Genomic DNA, 26161 nt, shown 5'->3' on the forward strand with positions numbered 1-26161 from the left:
ACTGCAAGAGGTATCACAGCAACGAGTGCAGAATGCCTGCAGGAGATTCGAGTGAAAGTAGGAATTTTCGGCAGAGTGCACACCTGTGTGCACCCGTAGAGCTGAAAGTTGTGTTGAAATGCTTGGGAATCACATGCTGTACAACATCTGCTGAACAGATAACGCGAACTTCATATCAGCAGTCGATGGTTTCAGGACATGTGTTGACTGGGACGTTTGTTGCTTATTTAAGTGAGTTACTATAACCTCTTAGAGCTTGTAACCTTTCTTAACACTATGTATAATGCAGGAATCAATGAACGGCTGTAGAATGTTGAAAACACTTTTCTTGAGGTCACTGAAGTCAGGTGACATTGAGTGTCATGAGATATTGGGTGGGCAGCCTCTTTGAAACATTGCGTTGCATTGGCCTATTTTTCGGTTCAGGTTTCATGGTCCTTAAACTGTAAATGTAAGATAAAACTGCCATTTGTCGATGTATTAGCCATGGGGAAACTTTCACTAATCTGACACATGTTAGTACGTGCGCTAATATATACAGCGGACAGTTGGAAGTTTATTTGAAGGAAACTCCAAAAGCGGTTTAAACAGTGTATGAGTGTTTTTTATTGCTAGTGGGGTGGGACCAAGTCACTTGTACTGCGCCCACTTCTGGCCTATTGTACCAGTCCCAGATGATAGGTGAGGTTGATTGTGGAGCAATTGGAGGAATGAAGATTGGCAGGGGAAACAGAAGTACTCAGAGATAACCTGCCCCAGTGCCACTCTGTCCACCACAAATCCCACTTGACCAGACCCGGGATCGAACCCGGGCCGCCGCGGTGGGAAGCCAGCGACTAACCGCTTGAGCTATGGCGCGGCCATATGTATATTAATTTTGTCGTTAATTAATAGAGAATTGACTTACCCCCTAAGAAAGGTCTAGAAAAAACTGCGGTTTCCTCTTGAAGTCATGTTTAATATCAGAAGAGTTAGTTACTGGCATCACTTTACTTAGGTGGTGGTTGCGTGCCGTGTTTCATGTTCAGTTGATGGTACCCTTCATCAGCATGTGACTTGTGACGTTGCCATGGTAATAGCTAACTTAATAAATGTTGTGGCAGTTGAAGGCAGTGTTTTGTCCGACGTCTCCACAGAGACGACCAGGGAAGTGTTTCTTCTCTTTAATTTTCTTGCAAATTTAATTCTCGTAATGCCTGAGGTTTCGTATTGGTCTTTTACATGTTGCCTTCGTGTCGCTTATCTTAATAATGCAATATAAACATAATTGCCGGTTCAGAAATTGCGTCGTCTTATACTGATATATACTTATGTATTAACCCGTAATGGGAAGACACGCTCTCGGATGCCAGAGGGACGAGTTGTAGGCTACATTCAGGTTGCCTACGTGTTTGTACACTGTGTTAGGTAAAGTTGTCCTCTTGCGTAATAAAGTTCCGCGCAATGAAATATATGGGGGGGAATGAAAGAAAGACTCCAGGTAATCTTAACGGACGGCATTAGATGGAGGTGAGCGGTCAGCATCACGCTTTAGTGGTTTTCCTTTAGAGCTCTACGCAAATTTTGGAACAGTATTTAAAATTAGGTCATGACCGCTTCCTTCCACATCCTTTCCAATTTATTATCCACTAATCATCTTACCATTGGAGACTATGTAGTCTGAGCTACTGACAGCATCATTAAATAAGAAATGAATACATAGTAAATTCCTGGCCTATACCGTTTAAGTATGTGGCTCCCTATGTGTAAAACTTGCTAATTCATTCCCAGATATTAAGGAATAGCATGCATGGGAGAGAAAAGAATTGCACACAGTTTTTGATAGGAAAACCTGAAAGAAAAAGGCCATAAGGAAACTTAAGATATACGTGGGTGATAATGATAAAATGGATTGAAGATTGCGAATTGGATTTATCTGACCCAGGATGAGGATCAGTGGCGGGTGTTATGAACGCGGCAGTGAGCCTTAGCGCTGCATAAAATGCGTGGAATTTCTTAAGTAGTCGAGCAAGTGTTTGCTTCCCAAGGATTGTGCTTCCAGGAGTTAGCTTCAGTTGGTCAATAGCGTTTTCGCATTTTCCTTCTATCAGTGTGAGCCTCCGAAACGTAGGTTTTTAATCCTGACAATCCTGGCAGTGGACAAGAAAGCTGTCCAATAATTGTGCATTATTTTACGTCCTGCGCATGCCCAGTGCACACTCATGCCTGCAATGATCCATCTGTTCGGGAATGTGGTAGCATGCGGAAGCCGCCACAAGGCCGTGCTGAGTATGAGGAACTGTTCGTCACGTGACTGCCAGAGAGGGAATCCCGGAAATGTTGACTGCACATCTTATCGTGGTTTCTGTTTCAACGACTCAGTGTTTAAAGGGCTCAATGAAAAGAAATTTCAGTAGGTCTGACGCATGCTTTCCCATAGATGGGGGTGAGAAAACTTTCACTTGTATCGGCGGCCACTTCTGGCCTATTTTATCAGTCCCAGATGTTAGGTGAGGGTGATTGTGGAGCAGTTGGTGGAATGAAGATTGGCAGGGGAAACCGAAGTACTCGGAGAAAACCTGCCCCAGCGCCGTTTTGTCCACCACAAATCCCATTTGCCCAGACCCGGGATCGAACCCGGGCCGCCGCGGTGAAAAGCTAGCGACTAACCTCTTGAGCTATGGCGCGGCCCAGTCAGTCTGAGTTACTTTACGACTGGCCGTTTACCGCTAATCAATTCGTCTTGGCGTCTAGCCCTTAGAGACTCACGACCAAAGATTTTTTTTTCAACTAAGCCCTTGCGGTAATAGCCCGTACGTAACATCCTGTCTGACGAGAAGATGGCTTTGTCTCTTACGAGTGTGCTTGCCCTTTCGTCAAGCGTGCATATCACACTTATAGCATTTTCTAACTCAACGTACAGGAGGAGCCTGTTCAAGCTGTGACTTATGGCCTTGTTCTTGTTTCCAGCGAGCCGGAAGGAAGAAGTGGCGGTGATTCGGGCCAAGTTTCCCAATAAGGTTCCGGTAAGTAGTCACACCAACACTATATAACGCGTGCTCCATAAATGTCAAAGACATTTGTAAAAGTAGCCTATACCAAGTGTGCCCTGAGTGACTAGTATTTCAAAACAGTATTTTCCTCCAGAGCTTCAGCGCATTCGACTGAATCAGAAATGCTCAGTAGTTTTAGAAGGTTACTGGTAAAAGCAGACTTCTTCTTAATACACTTGTTGCTGCAATTTTAAACTTCTTACATGTGTGAGCAAGGCCTTTCTTGTTTAACAGGCATTAAGAGCAAAGATAGAAATCGTCTCATTTCAGTAGAAGATGAAATCTGTGTGTGCTAATCTACAGTTCTACCCAGAATTATTTATGCGCAAAGGACAAGCACAGGTTTCACACTAAAGAAGTAATTTTCATTCAGAATTTTAGTTTAAAAAATAACACTGTCGTAGACGATAGTTTTTGTTCATATTGCCTTGATTTATGTTTTCAGTAACCTTACTATTCAGCATTGTCAATAAATTTTCATGTTACAAATAGCACTAATTAAGATAAGTTTACAACATTTACAATAAATCCAGAGCCTACCGTTATAATAATTTTTATGCAAGGATTGCCTGAGACTTGAAAAGTATTTCAAGTGTTGCTCCAAGGTAAAACGGTTGAGATACTGACAGTCGTAGAGTAGCCCCAAAAGTCACTTTATCATGCTGTATTTCCGGCCCGTGCATGTCCAGAACCGTCTGCCGTACGATGCAGCACGACACTTCGACCTTCAGAAGCAAGCCTGACCTACGTAGTCAAGGTCTTCGGAGCGAATGGAAACCAGCGGCCTTGTGCCCCGGCATCGCTTGTTCGGGAACTTCTCAGACTAACAGCGTTACCAGCGTCGCGGTCGAATGATGGACACGCCTGCTTCATATTTTGGATGCCCGCGGTTCAGATCTGGGCCCAAGAGACCGGCTGGCCTGAAGTATTTTTGTGGTTTTCCTGAGTCCGCCCAGTCAAATGCCGGGATAGTTTTTCAAGTTGGCTGTGACGTATTCCTTCCCCACCTATCCTGCTGCATTACTCAGGGATAAACCTATGATTAATAAATAAGTAGGAAGAATTTTGTGAGACGCCGTATAGTGTCGCAGAAGTTGACCGACGTTTCAGAGAAGGCGGTATGCCTTCATCTCCAGGGCACAAGAGTAAGCCAGGCAAGTAACCAACAAGAAGCAAGCAATGTTTACAGACTTTCCTACACGGCGTCACATTCCAGATTTTTTTTAGTAGTTACCGCCATTACAATTTCAAATCCAATTATAGAAAATGCACATCATACTCGTACAGAGTGGTTTGTGAATGTTATCTACTGGGATTAACCAGCAGGATGTGTAAGAAATTATTTGCCCGTAACTTATCGTGAAAGAATTTTTAATTGGATGTCAGTATAGTGTTCAGGGAAGTTGCCCAATACACTTCAGGAATTCTTCTTTTGCATTGTTCAGAATACATCAGTATATCCATTTTCTATCAGAACTAGGTTACCCGTTGTTCCGGTCGAGATTAAAAGCAGGCATTTCCTGAATACAAGTCTAGAGCGTTCTCGCCGGACCAGCCTGTTCGGTAATGAACTTCAGATTTCAAGAAGATTGAAGTATACATATCGATAATAGATTTATATCGAATTCAAGTCAGACTCCTTTCGATTCACGCGAAACTAGTCAGTAGGACTGCCTAATTAACTCGTTGCGTAGGCGGATTCTCATCGTCCGTTCCACCGAGTATAATCGATTGATCGATTATGTAACATGAAGGTCGCATTGTTTTACCTCTAGACATGTATCTTCCGTGGCTTCGCAAAAGCACCTTGCTGCGTAAACATCCCAGCGGATCCGGTGATTTCCCCACCACGACCCAAATCACAGCCCATCCCGCTGACACGTCACGTGGTACATTTTGGGGTTCCCCAGGATTAGCTGTACTGCTCGGACACTGAGGTCCCGAGTTTAAACACCGCGTTGCTCTGTAGTATTCTTGTGTCATCGTAACAGTTGCCCAACACGGGTTTCCAACACGTTACCCACTGATATGTTTTGGGTTGCCCGCGTATTCTTTTGTGATATTGTGCACTGTGTCTGATGCATCTTTGAGGTTGCGTCATCATCGGATAATGACGTATCGCTTTATGCCATCATTAGAAAGTTAACAAGAATAATCATCATATCGGAGGTCTCGTTGACCATACAGAATTCCCCTCCACCCCGGGTCAGGCTGACTTTCCGAGGTATGACGTATCCTCAAAGACATACGAGAAAGACACTCTGTGTAATGACTAACATATACAACATATGTGATATACCCCAAAAAATACATATATACACACTTCAACGTACAAAATATGTGCGTAAATAATTTATCGGTTTAACTTAGAAAATACTCTTAGATAGCCCCTATAACACACCTTAATGGAGGTTATGTAAGGATGTTTTCAAAGTTGAACCATAGATATGCCAGTAAATTAATTCAGCAGATGACCGAGGTCAAGAAAATGTGGATCTGTACATCCACTCCCCTATACGCCTTCATGGCATGGCGCTTAATTAGTTAAGCACAGGTGCCAAAGGTTGGTCAGAGGGCCTAGTTAATAAAACATGTACAGGCCTTGCTTTTAAGTGCTCTCTGTGGTAATAAATAGCGGTGCAGTGCTTGCAGTTGCTCTGAGGGAGGTAGGGTGACGCACAATATCTGATTCCTTGTTACAACCCACACGCATCCTACAGTCCATACCTCAGTTGGTGGACTCGATCAGATTCACTGAATATTCTGCTGGAAAGTGTCAGGTTTTGGAAACACGGACAGTATCTTTATGGAGCAGAGTTCTTGACGAGCTAAAGTTCGCTCAGCTGGCCAAGAATTTACTGAACACGAAGCTTCTTCATCTGTTCACTGGCCCCCGTCTTGGGCAATGCAAACGAAAATCAGAAAATTATTGAGTATGCTTATGTATTTGAGATTCCCGATACACTGACTATTAAGATGGCTGTTTTTAGCTTACTTTCATTATTGTGAAAGCAAAATGAAAGTAGGCTTATGCGGTCTTCTTGCCATCCGTGTATCCCCCCCCCCGGTTAACTTTTAAATGTTTTAAGGGGTATTTATTAAACTTGGCATGTCATGGCAGCTGAGCCCATCTTAACGTAATTCATAAATTCCTCCCGTCAGTCTCTGTGTCTGTATATATAGTCCTCTATCGTTGCTAGGCTGCGGCTCGGTAAAAGCGTTACCGCGGCAAGGAATACATGCGCAACAATAGAAGAATTGTTGGATACGTCATTTTCTATACGGTCCGTGTTGTATCAAGGCTAGTAGGGTATTAGTTCTTCCCAGAACTTATTGTTCTGGTATGTGTCGTCTGTTGACAGTAACCTTGTTGGTATAGTGTCACATCCCAGACGATAATAGTTTTCAGTGACTTGTCATTGCCCTCGAATCGACAGGGAATGGTGGGTATGTGCGGCCCTGAAAAGTTAGAGATAGCTCAGTTGGTGTAGTGACTGAGCTGCGGTCTGGAAGATGGAGAAAGATATGTTAGAGTGTAGAAGGAGCAAGAGATTTTCTTCTCTACAGTGTCCACATAGGTTCTGGGGTTCATTCAGCCTCCTATCCAATGGATACCTGGGTCTTTTTCCCCTGGAGTCAAGTGGACCGGGGCATGAAGCTGGCCACGCACCTATAACTAGTGCCGAGGCTAATGCTATATCTACGTGTATACTCTCCCATACATCTTCATAGCGTACAGTTTAATTAAAACACACTTTATCTCTTACTTTAACCCTTTCCCTACAGCTGGAGTTCTCGATATTTGTGATACCGAGGAACCCCCCCCCCAAAATTAAATGTAGGGTAACCCCATATTTACCGGTCAGCGGAAAGTTCAATTCTGCACATTGTTGCAAATGGCTGTCAGACTGTACGGTGATAGCAGGAACCTAAATAGCTTTAGAGCCTCTCTCTACACCTGCAGTTACCTATACATCGTAAAGTGTTACTGTAGTCTCAGAAAGTGCAGTTCTGCACACGATGGCAGCGTCTATAAGTCTGTACAATGACAGCAGGGAGCTAAATAGCTTTACAGCCTCTTTGCAAGTATAGTAAGCCATAAAATGTTCTTCTTTTGGCTTATTTTGGACTTCACCCATCGTCTGGTATGTAAAAGACTTTTGTCTTTTACATACCAGACGATGGGTGAAGTCCAAAATAAGCCTAAAGAAGTACAGTATACACCATCGCCAGAATCCTTTCAAGTCTACCATAAAATGTTCCTATACAGTTACAGAAAGATTCCGAAATATTTCGCCCACTGCTGTTGCGTTTTCCGAAAGCATCTATGTTAAATGTTACCGACTTATCAATACTGTGCAAGTACAGTTGCATTTTAAATACGTAGTAAATTTTAAGAATTTGGCTACCCCGTGTAGAGTAGGTCGCGACCCACTGTCTGAGGAACCCTGGCCTAACTAACAACTCAGTGGGGTTGAACCCTTCTTGAAAAGCCGCAAGTTGCGCAGTTACTCATGTATTTCCCGACATTTTATGGAACCCAAAGGTCCATTACCATGTTCACAAGAGCCCTTCACTGGTCTCTATCCTGAGCCAGATCAATTCAGCCAGTAGGACCCATCCTCTCTCTTTAATATCAATCTTAATATTATTCTCCCACCTAAAGCTAGGTCTTCCTAGTGGTATCTTTCCTTCTAGTTTTCCCACCAAAATCCTATATGCATTCCTCTTTTACCCATACGTGCTACATGCCTTTCCCATCCATCCTCCTTGACTTGATCATTTAAATTATACTTGGCGAAGAGTATAAGAGTATAGCCATGGCCTGGTGGATTCAGCGGCTCATATCTGAATGGAAATGGGTCGATGGCCGCTAGTTCACAAGCTGCAGCGTTGTATGTTATTGGATCTGTTCTTCTGCAAAGGGGAGGAGTTTCGCGCATTCCGATGCTGTCTTGTCGTCTGACTCAGTGGGGCGGATTGTACTGGAGTTTCGTGTGGGAAGTTCACAATGTGCTTATCCCAATGCCAGACGCGTTTCAGCTGTTCCCTGGTCTGATCCTACGATAAAACGAGTGAAGGCTCCTATCCAAACCAAATTTGGCGCGCATCGTGACAATGCGTGGACACGGAATGAAATAAAAGCTGTTTCGAAAGACTGAACATGGCAGTTCGCGTTGGGAAGAGACCAGTTGTGAGACAAAGTGATGGGAGGATGACATTAAGGTGGATCTCATGGAAACTGGCGGTTCAGGATCGTTCCACTAGCAGGATTTGGTATTGTCACGTGTCTGGGGCTCCGTGACGAATAACAACTGGTTCTGGATTGGATGATTGGCTTCATTGGCACTTCTTTACAATTACAACAGCCCACAATCAATGGCTGCCTAAGACTCGCTCCATTCCTTGCTGGACGAGTGTCTTCTCTTCTGCGTGACTGACTTGGTTCTGATTTACAAGTCGGTCACTTATCTGAGCTTCCGTTGCCCGCTGGTTAGCACTCCACAGCTGAACACACGGCTTCTCGCGAATTCTCTTACAACTAAATCAATCTTCTCTGCACTCTCGCTTTTATAGTCTAGCGCGTATCCGTGGAACCTTTGTTGATTCCGTTGACATGGAAAGTGCGTTCCGTACCAAGTCGGCCTCCACGAATTCGCATACCCATAGAAGCCATTCCTAGGTGTGGACTCTTCCGGCTTTAAGCGTCATGTCTGATTATTAACGGATAGGCAACTATCATTCGTACTTCTCCTTCATGTTTTTACGGTTTAGCCAGTTAGATGTTTGTAACTGCCTCAAAATCCTCTCACCAGTATCTTGTTAATATTCTCTCATGACGTATACCAAGAAACCATTTGGTTGCTTGTCTCCTGAGGCGTGGGACTGACATTATCACTGTTCTGGTGCCACACGTGATTTTGTCTGGGGATTTCCCTTCTGCGCCCGAGTTTCTTCGTTTATATTTCCTTGTCTTTAGAAGGCTAGAAACACCGATTACCTAAATGTAAAAGGTACTTCATTTTTGAGATGGTGAATGGAAGAATCGTGTCCTGATATTTTCAATCAGTTTAAACTAATGACCCGTGGCTTTTCAATAAAAGAAACTATGGGTAAATACCGTTACGTGAAAACCGGACTGGGAAACGTCAACACCTTCGAGCTTGTCTTCGATACACTTTTTATTGTCCCTAGATTTGAGCTATCGGTAAAATGCGATCTACCAGGTACTATGCTACCGCCAGATAATCATGCGAAGATTAAAATTGCTGTCTTCTTCGAGGTAATGCCTACTCTGGTAGAGTTACCGAAGTTTCGGCGGAACCAGCTACCTCAGTCTTTAGGGTACCGCAGAAGGCTCTTCCAAACATTTGCATGCCATCTGTTGTCTGAAACATCTTTGAGGGTGTGTCATCATCACATAGTGACTTATATCATTACGTCATTATAAAGGGTCCCCCCCCCCCATTGGCGCTACAGCCTTCGTTTGGGCCTAGGCCTACCTCCATGAAACTCTCCGTTTCACTTCGGTTTACTAGATCTGAGACATACGGTTCGACTCCTTGGGCGAGTGATCAGCTCGTCGCAAGGCCTCTACCTGTAGACAAACACAGAAAAACGCACACAAACATCCATGCCCTGAGTGGGATTCGAACCCACGATCCCGGCTTCCGAGCAAGCGAAGACAGTGTATGCCTTAGACCGCTTGGCTACCGTGACCGGCCATTAGAAAGTTACTAGATTATATTTTCAGCATAGAATGGGAACCGAATTCTCTACACCGGAAATATTCCAACACGCAGGGCTTTCTTTCCGAAAAGTTGCTACATTGTATAATATGTTTTAGGCAAACTGTACGAGACTTCACGGCGTCAAACCTCAGGAGACTAATGTTCATAGCCACGACCGTGAGAACCTCAAATCTCGCATGTGTAGGTAAAATGTCAGTACTCAGAGTAAGGCAAACAAATTGTCGATGTAATGATTCCATTGTTAGTGTCTGAACTGATACGGGGAGCCTTGGTTCTTATTGGGCAGCGTCGCATGAACTGCATGGGGATTTGTTGGTTTAAACTTTCAGCGAATGCTGGCTTAACATAAACGAAATTACAAATTGGCAGTGACCATCAGAATCTTTATTTTTCGCCAGCAATTTGTTTAGATAGTGAAGTTATGTCTATGAAAGTGAGGTTTTTTGTGTCTGAATAATTGCTGAAAAATTTGTTTGGTGCAGGAATGGAGATAGCTCTTCAGAACCTTTAAATGTCCCAGTTCAGTAGAAAAGCCCGGCGAATGACCAGTGTATATTAAAACCAAGTGATCATAAAGTAGGTTCGTGAATTCGTTCTTTCTTGTGTCGCTGTTGAGAACTCTAGTTACGACGAAAGTTAAGGCACTGTAAATAGCTTCGTTAAAAAAAAGAGGAACGTTTCCGGAACTAAGTAGATGGCTTCCACTCGCGTCTGCTTCCGTTTCCAGCCCCCTTTCATTGTTTCCGTCTACTCTGGTTTAAGTGTCCTGACTGCTTAGTATAGTTATTTTCCTTCGCTAACACTCAGAACCCATAGACCAGTATGTCAAATTTGAGGCCATTGCGTTATATCTAAATCTTATTTGTTAGCCTACTTTATCTAGTAATTTCAGACACACAAGCGTGAGATTTATCTTTGTTATTACGCAATTTCAGGTTAACCATAGCAACGAAATGTCGACTTCCAACCCGTAGCGTAAACGCAAGTTATGCAGTAAGTCCCGAACGAGCAAGCAGTTTTTTCAGAATTACTTTGTCCATCGTCCGGTATTCTAGAAACTAGAAAACACAACGTTTTGGAAACTTGATATGTTTCCGTCCTCGGAGACACCTACTCTGTTTGGGTTCCTTAGGAAGAGCTAACCTCAATCACTGAAAACCCCATGGTCAGGTCAGAGTTACTTTACAACTGGCGATTTACCGTCAATCAGTTTATCTTGGCGTCAAGCCCCTTGTGACCCACGACCAGAGATTTTCCCCTCAACTTAACCCTTGTGATAATAATCCTTATGTAACATCCTCTCTGACGAGAAGATTGGTTTGCCTGTTATGAATATGCTTGGCCTTCGTGAAGTGTACATTTCGCACATATAGCATGTTACTGAAAAATTCCTCCATTTGCACTACACACAAGCCCTCTGTCAGTACAGGCTTTGCAGAGCAGACCATGTGTGTCTTTAGTATCTTGTGCTACAACGGCAGCTTAGTCACTTGAACGGTCGTAAGATTGACCACCGCCAAGTTTAAGCCTCTTATATTTCCTTGACGTCCTCTATCGCGAACATGTTCATTGTCATGATTTTGTATGACATGATTGTTGCCTGCACGTGTTTTTTTATATATAATAGTATACGTGTACATATGGAAAATTGAAAGCTGTATGCAAATCGCGGACAAACCGATGTCAAGTCAAAGTCAGAGTTATGTTACGACCGACGATCAGTCGGCCAGTCTGTTTTGATTTCAAATCCCATCTGGGGCTTACGACCAGATTTTTATTACTCTAAGACAGTTGCGAATTTGTTGATGTGGGACGCTCTCTCTGACGAGAGGATGCGTCCGCCGTTTAAAATTGCTGCTGGCCCACGCCAACGCAGTTATTCAAGGGTCCGAGTCCGGCGGGATTCTTGGCCATATTTTACTATCTCAGATTCGAGACTCCCCCATCCTGGAGGGTCATGTCCCCCTATTTATATCCACTAGGAACATTGTGGCCCAGTTACACCCCCAGGTACTGGGTCAAACCCATGTCAGAATCATAGTCACTTAACGACTCGTAGTTTACCCCCAGTCAGTTCGTCTTGGCGACAAGCCCCTTGTCGCTCACTACCAGTAATTTTATTTTCCAACTTGCGGTTATAGTCCTTATATGTATAATATCCTTTCTGACAATAGGATGGGTCAGTCGTTTACAGTTGTTGCTGCTGGTCCTCGCCAGCTCAGTCATTCTCAGTTCCGAGTCCAGCGGAACTCATGACCACATTTTACTGTCCCAGATTCGAGACTACCCCAACCAACCTGGAGGGTCAGGGCCCTGTATTTATATCACACAGGAACAGGGTGGCCCCTTTCTACCCCCAGGCACTGTGTTCCCTTTTCGTCGCCTCCTACGGCTCGCAGGGCTACGGCGAACGTATTCGACTAACAGCATGACATATGGCACGGTCCCTCAGTCACTCGAGGAGGATGTTCGGAAAATAATTTAAATTTGGCGACGACCGTCTCCTTCCACGCTCTCTCCAGTTCATTATTTACTGATCCTGCCATTCGGTACTGTGTATTCTGAGCTAAAGACAGCTGAGCCGATCGGGTTTGTATAGCGGTAACGCTGTAGACTCATATTTGGGAGGTGCTGTGTTCGAATCTCGTCGGAACGCTGCGTATACGAAAGTTTTCATATTTTCTATCAGGCCATCTAGCCAGATGGTAGCTTAATACCTGGAGGAGGCCACGACCACTTCTTTATCCTTTTAAATCCATTATTCCTCTTTTCATTATACCACTCGACGCTGTTTAGTCTGAGCTATTGACAGCGACCGCGACTACATTATGTTTTCAGCATAGAGTGGTAAACAGAATTACCATACCGGAGATCTCGTTGAGGACACAGGACTTTTCATCCGTAAGGTTTCCTACTTAAGATATCAGCTCACCCTCAAAATTGCTTTAGACAAAGAGTATTGTAGTATGTAGACCCGTTGCTATGTAATGACTCTTATAAACAACTCACGTTGCTAGGCGGAGTAGGCAAATATACGGCAGCCGTTACTGAGTAACGGCTTCTTAAACAGCAGTGTTCCCATGGAAACAGTTGAACAGCAACAGAAGAACGGTGTTTTGTGCGCGGTCTCGGCCTAGGTGTTATAACCAGGAGTTAGTTGGAGCAATGAGTATAATATTCACACACCCATTGGTCCAACCGTAGCCTCGTTGAGTCGTAGGAGGCTACGAAAAGGGAACGCCCTCTCTAACGAGAGGACGGGTCTGTCTTTAGTATATGCTGCTGGTCCTTGCCAGCACATTCTTTCTCGGGTCCGAGTTCCATTGGACTCGCGACCATATTTTACTGTCTCAGATTTGAGACTTTCCTTTTCGTTGCCTCCTACGACTCGCAGGGTCACGGTGGAGGTATTCGACCCCGCCTTCACACGGGGGTCCTGATTTTTTTTTATATCTGTAATTGTCGTTATATAGCTTCCGCACCGACCACACACGGAAAACAGAGTCGTATTGTTGCCATAAGGAAGACAATTGAGAAACCCAATGACCTCATCGGGAATCGAAACCGCGACCTTCCAGCTTGTAGCATAGTGCCTCAACCAACTACGCTACCGGGTGCACCGGGAGCAAAATGTTAATTTTAGGTAGTGAATAGATAGATAGATTCTTCAGAACTCTCATGCGCCACGCAAAACAGTGAGTATTTTTAGTACCTATTTATTTGTATGCATCTGTCAGAGTAAATCCAAAATAGATTGATTGTTTTTAACATCTTTTGAACTTTAATGGTGCGGGCGCCTGGTTTAGAACGCCTTGTAGTTTGGAGAGAACCCAACGTTTCGGAGGGTCATAATTGCCTCCAGCTTGCCGCCTGCTTAGGGCGTTTCCTTACTTCACTTACACTTCGACCCTAATGGTGGAGGAGATATGTTCTTCCGAAATGTCTGTCTCCGCGCTACAACCCAGAAGACCGTACTTGTCATAGTTCCCGCTGTGCGAACCTCAGATCCGACATGTCTTGAACAGTTTATATTCGAGGACATATTATGCCTATTCCCCCACCCTCTTCTCCGCTGTTGATAACGAGGATACAAACAAGGGCTCGCGAACTTAGGTTTTATTTTTTAATCACGAGTTTTAAAGAATGTAATCTATATGGTAATTTTCCACACAAACAAGAATGTTTTTATGGCGAGGGCAAGGGATAACGAGTCTCAGATAAAAAAGCAAGAGACCCACTAAAATTGATAAACTTCCAGACTTTCCCCTGTTGCTATGTGACCTTACATGGCCCATTGGACCATTGGCCAACAATGTAGAGCGCAATAATAGATCTGATTCGAAGATGGTTCGCGTTGAAGCAGTGCCAGAAAGCGGCATAAACATTCTGCTGAAGGCCACACTGACAGAGTATTTGATAGTCCCGAGATATTGGGCACCTGACCTCGCTCTTATACTGTGCCCAAAACGTTCTGAGGGTGCATCACGATCAGAAAGTGATACAAGTCGTTATGTCATTATGACGAAGTTGCTAACTATTTTCAGCATACGTTGACAACCAAAATCGCCTTACCAGAGGTCTCTCTGAATTCACAAAATTTCCCTTGCGTTAGGTTTCCTACTCAAGGTATGACTTGCCCTCAGAGATGTTTGGGGCGAAGTATTTGCTGCGTGAATGTGTAATCGTTACGAAACAAAGATGGATAGAGGAAAGAAAGCGGAAGAAGAGAAGCTGAAAGAGAATAGAAGTCATAAAATTGGATTAAAAATAGAGAACGAAAATTATCGTTTTCAACATTCCGATCAGTTACTGGTTTCTCAGATCGGAGCCTCATGTTCAGTCCCAGGTGACTTCATGTGAGATTCATGGTGGTTGGAGTGGAAGTTCAGGAGTTTTTCCCTCAGAACTTTTTCGTTTTCCTCAGCCAGTTATTCCACAAAGCACCTTACTTATGTGACATCGCCGCCTCAACCAGGCAGCACATTATCATGTTCTTGGTCTTTAAATCGTAGTTTTCATCTCTGATCAGGCAGTTGGCCGATTACAGAGCAAGAACGTATTTTAATTAGTTGAATGTTATTATGAATCGAAAAGCGGAGACAAAGTAAAATAGAAGAGAAGTATGACACGAAATGAATCCGTACATCAGTATTAAGATGGGGAGTGTGCTGTCATCTGGGATATGACACGGCGTGGGCTGGCAGAAAGTTACCGACGTTTCGAAGGAACTTTTTTTTTCTTGACACTACAGCCCCAGTGGGCCTAGGCCTATCTCCACGAACTTCTCCGTTCACTTCGATTTTTCTATATCTTACACATACGGTAGGACTCCTTGGGCGCGTGATCAGCTCGTCGCAAGGCCTCTACCTGTACACAAACACAGAAAAACGCGCACACACAAACTAAACATCCATGCCCTGAGTGGGATTCGAACCCACGATCCCGGCTTCCGAGCGAGCGAAGACAGTACATGCCTTAGACCGCTCGGCTACCGTGACCGGCTTCGAAGGAACTTACTGCCACCGTTTTCAGGGTCGAATATTAAGCGAAGTGAGCAGCAAGTATTAGATCTATAGGACTATAAATCTGTGCAAATGGGAAGTAAGGTTTATGAGTTCAGTGAGAGCTTTTTGTGTTTCTGTGTGATCGTGATGGAACCGTACAGTCACGGCAGCCGTGATGTACCTAACTGTACTACAGCTTGGTACCCACCAAACAGGTTACCAGGAACTCACATGAAATGTCAAGTAGTCAATGGTAACGCACTATGTCCGCAATCGTTCCCGTTTTAAGTCTGTCGACTGTATCAGTAATACAAGGAAAGATGGACTTAACTCGACAGCCACAGTCTCTCCCGAACTTGGGAGTACTCGGAATATTCCTAGGCGATTCGCTAGAAAGAAACACGTAATAGATAGTCTCTCATCATCAGGGCCCGGATTTTGATGACCTGAAAATATTCAAAAAATGACTGAAAAAATCCAGAAAAATTACCTAAAGGAGAAAAGAAAGAACACTTCGCTTCCATGTTATTCACATTTCAGAAAACATGCGAAGAAAAATTCCATAAAATGGCCAAAAATGACAAGAAATACCCTTAAAAGTCCAAAAATGTACCAAAAAAATACCCCCAAAATGAAAAAATGACCTTAAACCTAAAAATGTCAAAACATGGCAAAAAATTACCTATAAAATTTACATTTCTGTAACCAGCAGCTCGTATCCGGGATTTATATATTTAAGAGCATCGCATAGGCTACAAGGAAAAAAAGATGACATGTCATCAAAATCCGGGCCCTGCTCATCATCATCGGCAAAACAGTCTTTTTAGGCCTTCCTCAGAAGATTCTGCTGTTTACGCTTCTTTGGATTTCCCAATAATAATTTCTTTACAGAATAAGGTCCGCAGCTTTGCGTCGAACCCCAACCTTGAGGACACGATCTTTTTACAGTGACCATTTTTAGGGTTCTTTTGTGAATACGGTTATGAATTATCGCTTTCTTATAATCTTGATGAAATGAACAACTGTAAAAATGCTCTTCAAGACTGTCATTGGATTAGGTACTAGTACTTTAAGGCGGAAATGTACGCAAGAAGTACGCTCCCTTTTGTTCACTTGTCTTTAAAACTGACTTACTAACAAACCATAATACAAAACATAATTTAGCATACTGCAACCTGAACAAAAACAGGATTACTGAAGTATTACACATAAAATATGTAATCGATTTTTTCTCTCTACGACCATTGTTCTAAATATTTTTTCTCCGATAAATATTTCATTGTTGCTGAATTTTAACTAAAATTGGAGTGCGACAAATTTTGGTTCAACTCCATAATGTGCAATTTCATGAACATTTCTCCTCGAGTTGCATTAGGAGACAGTGCCGAAGCTAACAGACACATTTTCACACAGCTTTAGTTGCCAGTTCGCAAAAATACACAATATGTATATTAAATGATCCAGCTACGTAGTTGACGTGGTTAAATCTGTTTTTCAGAAACGCCATGCGAGGGTTTTGTGTTCCGTGGTGGGCCAGATCGTGTTGGTGTCTAGTAGTACAAACTGGTACACGAGGGTAACTTTTCAATGGATCCTATACCACGAGCATTTGCAGTGCATCATATGGAACCGTATAGCAACGGGCTACGAGCTGGACGGCTGAGGGGTTGGTGTTAGATTCCCGGTAGGAGCAAGATTTCTTCTGTCCGCGTCGTCCAATCCAGTTCTGGGGTCCACGCAGCTTCCTGTCCAATGAGTGGCGGGGGTAAAGCGGCCGGGGAGTGAAGTTGACCACTCACCTCCAAGTAGTGCCGAAGCCAAGAATACGTGGATCTATACATCCACTCCTCCATACGTTTTCATGGCACAGTGCTTAATTAGTAAAGCACAGGGACAGTTTTACCTTTTACCTTTGGGGAACCGTAGATTTAAATGGAGCTGTTTCCGAGCAGCCATATGACTGATCAGTGGTTCGCTAGGATGCGTCATAAACAAAAGGGGCCTTGACTCTTACTAACCTTTGCTCCAAATTTGATGCTGATACACAGTGTCAGGAAAATCTCCTGGTACGTTAAAATGTTGCTCCTTACAGGACGTTTGCCAAATACGCGAACATTTCAGTTTCGAGCCAAGTATCGCCAGGCGACTGTTGCTGCTATGGGGATCACTTGGAAGTCTGACAGATGCCTGTTGCGGAACCAATTGCTGCGATTAATAGTTTGTTTCTGGCTCGAGGCCTTGTGTTAATTTTGTACTTAAATTGGAACAGCCCTGTAAACAAGAAAAGAACGGACCTTTTTATGCATTTCAGTACGAAGGAACCAACAGACGGGGAATTCCCCATGCATTATTATGTACTGTGAAGTGTATGCAAGCCAAATTTGCAGGAATTCGTCTTTTAGATTTCTCACGTCTGTCGTCCGCACGTAGCAACTCCTGTCTCATTTAATAGAATTTTATTTAATTTGATACTGGACAGTTTTACCACTCTGGGTTAAAATAGAACAATAACGAACACTTTGCATAAAGACCTACACGTGTTACTGCGCGCATCTCGACTGTAAAAGGAAAAGTTACCCCTAGGCTTTTTAAGCACCACGCCATGAAGACAGGTGGAGGAGTGAAGATATAGCTCCACCATTAAGCTTGGCAACCCCCTGCCATTTTATCCCCGGAAAAACAGTCCATGGTACCCCAGAGCCGTTCTGGACGTTATGGAGAAGAACAAAATTCCTTTCCCCTACCGGGAATCGAATCCCGACTTCTCGGTTGTCCAGCCCATAGCCTAGTTGGTGTAGCAACTGAGTTATCCCGGCTCTCTCGTGTCGAGTGTAACTCGCTAATTATTTATCGGAACAAAAAATATTTCGATTGGAATTTGTAGAGGGAAATAGAACACACGTTTTCTCTGGAAAGTCATACAGAGTTTATGATAATCAAACAAACGGGTGTGAACGTACTTCATTTGTTACGTTCTGAGTACATTATGTAACTTGCGGTTCTCAAAACGATTACTATGCCGCCTTACGATATATGACTGCGTTACATCCCAGATGTTTAGTCCCCTATATTTCCTGACTTGTTATTGAGTGGGCTGTCGTATCAGTAACGCTGTAAACTTATCCTGGAGGTGGTCGATTCGAATCTCAGCCAGGACACCAGCTATCTTCAGGATTTCGTGGCTTTCCTCAGTCCCTCTGGGCAAATTCCATGAGAGTATCTCCACTTGCAAATCCTTTCCAATTCATCAGTCATCTTACCGTCTATTGCTGTATACACAGAGATACTGAAAACGTTATTAAATAACCCACAAACTCTAACTTGCTTCTCTGTACATTGTAAGGTTCTGGATATAACCCCATCGGTGGTATTTTGTCAGGCATAGATTTCCTCTTTATGATTTCAGGTAATCGTGGACAGGTTTCGCAAGGAGATGAGCCTGCCCCAGATGGATAAAACCAAGTTCTTGGTACCTCAGGAAATCACAATGTCGCAGTTTGTTACCATCATCAGGTGGGTGGCATGCACAGTATAACCTGAAATGTTCTCTTTGTGCAAATTTTGAGGAGATGAAGCTTCATCCTATACCTGCACAAATTCTGGACAACATGTAACCATGGTACCTGGAGTTGTTTCCTAATTGTATTAATAGTAGTGAACCACCTATCAAAGATTATGGGCAATAATTCCTTTCTTTCCATCCTTGTATCTTTTTTTGGGCCTTAATATCCATCCTAATTGGATCGGTCATATCTTACACGGTAACTGCCTTCTAAAAGAAGTTATTGAAGGAAAGATAGAGGGGCGGATAGAAGTGACCAGAAGACAAGGAAGAAGACGTAAGAAGATGCTGGATGACCTTGGGGACAGAAGAGGATATTTTCGTTTGAAGGAGAAAGCTCTAGATCACATCAAGTGGAGGAACTGTTTTGGAAGAGACTGTGGAACTGTCGTCTTGACATATTACTGATGAATGAATGAATATCCATCATTGCTTTCCATGTGTTCTAGGGACACCGGAAGATTGTTTACATTTTCCCCATATCCTAGCAACGCTGCACTGGATTTTCCATTAATATAAAAAATACTGGCCGTTATTTATATGTAGATGTTTCAGTTGCCCTTTTGTTAATAAAGATAGGCAATTTTCTCACCTGAGGTATTTTGCTTTCATTCTGGCTCCTAGGTATTGGAGGTAGTTCCTACATTTATAGGAAAATTTGCATGCTGTATCGAAAGAAGTTCGATGGAACGATGTTATACTGATATTGTCCCTGCCAACTGAGATATGACATAGAACCCATAAAAAAAGTAAAACGGTAAAGCTATCCCTGTAACAGGCCATGAAGGCCCATAGGGTTGTGAGACATTGAGGGTCTCACATTATCTAGACAATCTGCTCAAAGATGGCGGTAAGGTTGTCAGCCTTAGGCACCGGCCGCGCTTTACTCCCCAGGAAAATTGTTTAATTAATTCCTGGTACTCATTTCTGTTAGAGGCTGAGTCCACTGCAGGGCCACAGTGCGGCCGGAAGGATTAGGTCAATTGAAAAAAAAAATCCAATGACCTCATCGGGACATGAACCCGCGACCTTCCAGCTTGTAGCATAGTGCCTCAACCAACTACGTTGCCGTGTGCCCCGACATAGAACCCATAAGAGACACTTTTTATCTCATCCAGTTCACTCTCTCTCATCCCTGACATGATTATGCAGCCATATTGTTTCCTGTTTCCCCTTACATGTGAAGGAAGTGTTATTTGAAGAGCACTTGTCTTCTGGGATATGACACTGTAGTCTGATAGATGGATGCCAACGTTTTGGAGGGACTTAACTGCAACCACCTTCAGTGTATGTATGTATGTAAGCTGAGTGAAGAAAAATTTTATGGATACAGGCAAGTGGAGGATTAGGTCTCTGAGTGAACCAATAGGAGTAAAGAGAACACAGTAAATTACATTGGCCCTTCAGAGGGTTGTATTCAAAAGACAGAGTGAATTGGAGGAATAATGGTTCCAAGTGAACCTGCAGAAGGGAGAGAGAAGTCAGGAGAAAAAAAGAGTATGAAAACATTGGTAACCATCCCCGAGACTACACAGCGTCACATCCCACTATTGTGAGACGCTCAGATCTCACTAAATGTTATTTGTCTCTTGTTTTTCAGGAATAGAATGCAACTGGGTTCAACACAAGCATTCTACCTTCTTGTGAACAACCGTTCAATGTTGAGTTTATCCAAAACAATGGCAGAAGTGTATAGCGAGCACCAGGATGATGACGGTTTTCTTCACGTCACATATGCATCTCAGGAAGTGTTCGGCTCTGGAGCACCTGGGCCCTAGATCTGCTTCAGGTGTGCTGACAGGTAATATTCTCAGTTGCTTGCTTACTACTGTCTGTTGTCCTCCAAGAGCCTTGGCCTCCTTTGACCTTTCTTCTCTGTTATTTTCCTCTTGCCTTCATCTCTTCACATTCAGCTCTCATAAATCATTCTGTACATCCTCCATCCATCTCTTTCGAGGTCTACCCAGTGCTTCTTTTTGACAATGAACTGATTAAATCCTAAGTGGCAAGATATAATTCCACATGCAGTCCCCAAAATTGTTCATCCAGCATCCATTGACAGGTTTCTTAATGCACGTTGTTTTGTGAGTTGAGGTTATTAACCTTACACATAACCTCCAACCTGGAGGAGCAGGAGCTACCTTCTGTTCACCCTCTACACTTTGACCTGTTTAACTTGGGTGACTGTACTAGGAGTTTATACCCCTGTGTGCATAGCTGTTCAGGGACTCAGGTCCTACAGCTTGGTAGATGATTACAAATAATTTGGAGAGGATATATTGCCTCAGCATTAGGTTGGTACCTTTCTACCAGACTACATGATGTGACATCCCAGAAGGCTACACTATTAACCTTCTAACTGTCAAGTCATGCCATAGAACTGCCTGCTAAAAATACCAAGGATGGATCGTGGTAAATGCAGTTACACAGGAAACCCCATAAACTTTCCTCAGATGACTTGAAACAACTAGAGAAACTTTTGTTTTGAAAACCCACTCTTTCTTCTTCACATTGGTATGTTGCACTTGGTGCCATTTGTTAACAGAAATGCTGTATGAAACTGGATGTGGCAGTTTTAATGCAAATATCCTGAGACACTCTAGTCAATATATGGTGTGGAAAGGGTTAATATTCACTGCTGTGGAAAGTGTCTCATTGTGGATGTATAAATTTTGAATATGTTTTGTCCACATGTGAAATGACATCTCTTTAAATATTTGAGGTTATTACAGGGAGGAGGTAGTCTGTGTGGGCTGTCTGTGGTCCATTTATTTCAGCTCAATTTTATTCATCCTTAGTCAAATTATTGACATAGGATACATCATTCCTTGTATTATGAAGTTTGAGGCTTGAAATGCTAAGGAGTGGGTCATTGCCATGCTACAGCCACACTGAGTAAAGGATGTTGCATTAGTCTGATGGGTGTGCCTGACAGGTTGCCAGAAAGCTGTTTGTGGCATCTGGCCACATGGGTAGGCACAAATGACAGGGTGAAATATTATACTGCAGATGTTTATAACCGAGATTGGAGGTATGCAAAAACATGGCCTTGGTGTTATTTTGCTGATTTGTTTACATCCTCACCATGTACACTTTGTAATGTTTTCAGCAGTTTAACTAACTAACTAACTAACTAAAGACTGTTTTGATTATACCTGTCCTCCTGGTTGTGCATGAGAAGTATTGGAGTAGCAGTGGGATAATATAATACCATATTCAACCAATAAAGCAAACAAGACAAAAAATGTCACATGGTTGCAGCTGAATTGTGGGAGAGGAAGATTGATGCACTAAGTCACTTTTATAACACACACACACCAAACTCACTCACATTGTCTCTCTCATTATGTATATATATAATCATTACATGAATAGATTCAACGAAATACACTCATTGAGACCTGCCAGGTCTAAAAATGTGGACAGGAACCAATTCCATGTAGTATACAGTGCTTGAGAAGTTAAATACTACATCAGCTTCTCAAATTCCCCACCTTTTATGGAACCTGAAGGTCTATAACTGTGTTCACAGGAGCCTGCCACTTATCTGTATTCTGAGCCAGATGAACCATTCCACACCCTTTCTCTTTGAAGATCCTGTTTACTGTTCATTCCGTATGTACCCAGGTCTTCCAAGTGGTAAAGTTCAAGGCCTTGTGTAACATTTTGGAACATTCTGGTGTTTTATGATGAGTTCTTAGCTCCCTGCCCAGCTACTGACATCATCAAGTTAATTACTAACTGTAGGAGTTAACATTCTTTACTCTGAGTTCACTCAACTGCTGACTGGGTCATAGGTGAAGACCCAAATGAGGATTGAGTTAGTGATAACATGCTGGCTGGTCAGGTCTATCATACATTCAATGGCAGTGAAAAATGAATGCAAATCATTTGTGGAGTAATGATTTGGAGGAAAAATAAGTACCCAGAGAATAACCTCACCCAGTGCCACATTGCCAGCTGTAAACAAGAATTATGATGCCAGCTATTTTCGTCTTTATCAACATGTTAATCATGGCTAGTAAGAACAAATTATGCTATGTAGTAAGTAGTAGTCCATTTCTCTTCATAATGTTACTAGTGCTGGTACATCTCTCAGATATAACTTCAGACTTTTACACTGCTGTCATATATGTAATATCTGATGTATAAAAAGTGCTACTTACATAGTTTGTAGATGTCAGAAAAAATTTTGCTTGCCTTTCACCACTGGGTCATTACCTACCACTATCAAAGTGAAAACTAAATATGTGGACTTTGTGTGGTAATCCTGATACTTTACACTCTGAAAAAGAAAATTACCTTAACAAAAATTTAATATTTTGAAGACATATTTTGACATTAAATTTCAGGGCCCTGCGTGAAGTAGTGCTAGTGCCATTTCAGTCTCAGAACTCTGCATAACCACTGTGTTGGTGTTAATTAGGGCAGAAAATTGAAAGGTATGAAGTAGGGGCACCCTATAGTGGCAAGATATTTGTACATTGCATATTTTCCTGAAAGTGTCAGTTTATAATATTGTATTGCAGCATCCTGTTGCACTGTTTATTCCAATTTTTAGCGCAACTCACATCACCATCCTTGTGCAACTTCTTCCATGTATTAAAATTCACACTTCAAAGACTCTTTGTCTTTATTTAACACTACGTGTTTCTGCCTAACTGGCCGTCATCAAGTGTACAAGATTGTAGATGAAAACTGTTGATCCATTGTTATACTGTTGTATTTTGCATTTTATGAGTAATGTAAAATGCTTATAAAATATTTAAAGTTGTTTTTTAGATATTTAAAGCTTTGCATTCCACTTTTTTGCTATCTATGTGCAAGTCGGTTAATATTATCTTGTCGTCTTCCCTTTATTATCACTGCAGCATTACAGCGAGCAGCGGAGTCCTTCATCACAACAACCAGCATGCCTGATGATGGTCGGATAGGCCAGAACATGTAGTGACAATAAAGAGAAGACAATGAGAGAATATTACCCGATGTTGCACATAGATGGCAAAAAAAGTGAACACAAAAGCAGATGTACACAGTGCAACAGGATGCAGCAGTTTAAGATATGATATGATATCATAATTATGATATTTAACAATTCTAATGCATATAAAAATGTAAATATCCTATTTCTCCCACAGACCTAATCGAGAACACTGAGTAGAAAGATTTTGTGAAATTTACTCCATACCCTTGCCATTGTATATTGCAGCTATAGCTGTTAAAGCAGTATGGGAGTATTTCAGTAGAATTTTGGATGCTATTCGAATCATCATTCCCATTGTCAGTTTGGATTACATAAATAAATTTTAATTTCTTAATTTGAGTCTTACTACTTCCTTCAAGTTTTAGCCCATGCATATTTTGATATTGACAGGTAAAAGAACCATATCCTGGGCAAAGAATTGGGTATTTTGTTTGTTTGAAAGTGATGTAGATTGCACATTTTAAATACTACTGCTATTAGTTCTGCTGAGATAAGGTTGTCATGTTGTTTATTTGCAAGATTGCAGTACACGTTTGTCTTGAATTTTGTCTCTAGCTGCAGTTGTAATGCTCTCTAATGACAGTCCTTCATGTCTGAAAAACATAAACTTCCAAATGGTGTGCTGATATTTGCAGTAATTATTTGGGAGCCCAGCCAGTCATACAAGGCATAGTTTGTGTCAGATGTTCTTGAGATATGAGATTTGAGTTTCTCACAGCAGAGAGCATTAAAATTAGAGTGTCAAGAGTGGACTGGTGTAGCTGTAACACTCCAGACTCATATTCAGAATGTGCCTGCTTTGAAACTGGTTCAGGATACCAGCTATCCTGTTTGAGGTTCAGGCAATTTCTGCAACAGTGTTTTGATTAGGACATTACTTCCTTCCAAACCTCTTTCACGTCATCATTCATCTGTTATCCTACAGTTAATTCTTTGCAGTTTAGCTGTAGAATCGACCTCAGAGATAATCATTTGTCTGGGGTGTGACACCCTGTAGTCTAATATGTGTGTGTACCAACATCTCAGCAGAATGTACAGTCTCCATTTTCACAGCCTAAGGGTAGAAGCACTCAGGAGGTTGGCTCAAGCAGTATTGCTTGTGATGTATATTCGGGAACCTGGTTCCAATCTCAATGTGGACCCTTAACTGAGTGAGGTGTGTGATGGTTTTTCTCTTTCCCTCCAGACAAGTGTGTTACAATAGTACCGCAGATTAGGTTATGACTGCTTTCTTCCACATTCTTTCCAATTCACTCTTCAATATCATCCATTCATTGAACACTATAATCTGAGCTGCTAATGGTTTTATTAAATAAACTATAAATAAATACATTTGACATTTGTACAAAGCTACATGGCATCATTTCCCAGAAGACTGGCAATCTCAACATTTCTGAGATGTTTGAGCAGTATTCACTAGCCTGTAATTGTACACACAGAAGTCCTTTTGTCCTATGAACAGTGTACTGGACGGATTAATTCTCAAGCTATGGGATCTGTCTTGTTCATGGTTCAGTGCCAGCAGTTTTGATAAACGTGGCAGTGACTGCTTGCTGTAAATGAATCTGGAATTAATTGCCCCCTATATTAAAGCGACTTTTGTTTATTTCTTGATTCAGTTCAGAAAGATTTTGGGATTCACAGAGCAGTTAGGCTTCACAAGTCTGAATCTCAGGTTTTATTTCAGAGTCTCCAATCACTGCCCAGATTTATCTTACATCTGGAACTGAAACAGTGAAATTACTTTTTTATTACATCACACATCTTTAGTGCAAATAGTGAGCTGGTACTGCTCAGTCAGTATAGTGTCTAGACTACAGGCTGGTTGACTGAGGAATCAAGGTTCAGTTTTCAATGGGAGAGAGCTATATCTCATCTCCACAGCATCCAGACTGGCTCTGTGGCCCACCCAGCCTCCTACCTAATGGATACCTGGGGTTCTTTCCCTGGAGGTAAAGTGGCTGGGACACAAAGCTGACCATTCACCTGCATCTAATGCCAAAGTTAAGGATATGTGGATCTATACCTCCATTCCCCCATATGGCTCTATGATGTGGTACTTAAGTCCTTGTATGCAATTTCCTTATTTAACTATCTTTTCTCAGATATAGTAAGTGTAACAGGATGCTGAAATATAATATTGTAAATATAATATAGTATTTCCATTTTAATATTTTATTATCATTATTAAAAATCTGAAAATATTTGTTGAACTGTTGGGGGAGTACGGGAGACCTTCTTTCACTGATCTTCTAAAATGCCAAGTAAATTCAGTATATATGTGTCATTGCTTCAAAGCTTGATATCTTGTGTGTGACATTTAAAGG

At 42.3% G+C, this 26161-nt stretch overlaps 1 protein-coding gene across 1 annotated transcript in view; it reads left to right on the forward strand.

The window, feature by feature from the left end:
* The window catches only part of LOC111863890 (microtubule-associated proteins 1A/1B light chain 3C), a 45353-nt gene that overhangs the window by 15952 nt on the left and 3240 nt on the right, over window positions 1-26161 (forward strand). The window contains exons 2-4 of the mRNA XM_023850684.2: window positions 2950-3005; window positions 18695-18801; window positions 20451-20651. Of these exons, the coding sequence (XP_023706452.1) occupies window positions 2950-3005; window positions 18695-18801; window positions 20451-20628 (341 nt within the window). The 3' untranslated portion in view covers window positions 20629-20651. The remainder of the gene's footprint in view (window positions 1-2949; window positions 3006-18694; window positions 18802-20450; window positions 20652-26161) is intronic.

Source organism: Cryptotermes secundus, unplaced genomic scaffold, assembly GCF_002891405.2.
Source record: "Cryptotermes secundus unplaced genomic scaffold, Csec_1.0 scaffold171, whole genome shotgun sequence".
NCBI lineage: Eukaryota > Metazoa > Arthropoda > Insecta > Blattodea > Kalotermitidae > Cryptotermes > Cryptotermes secundus.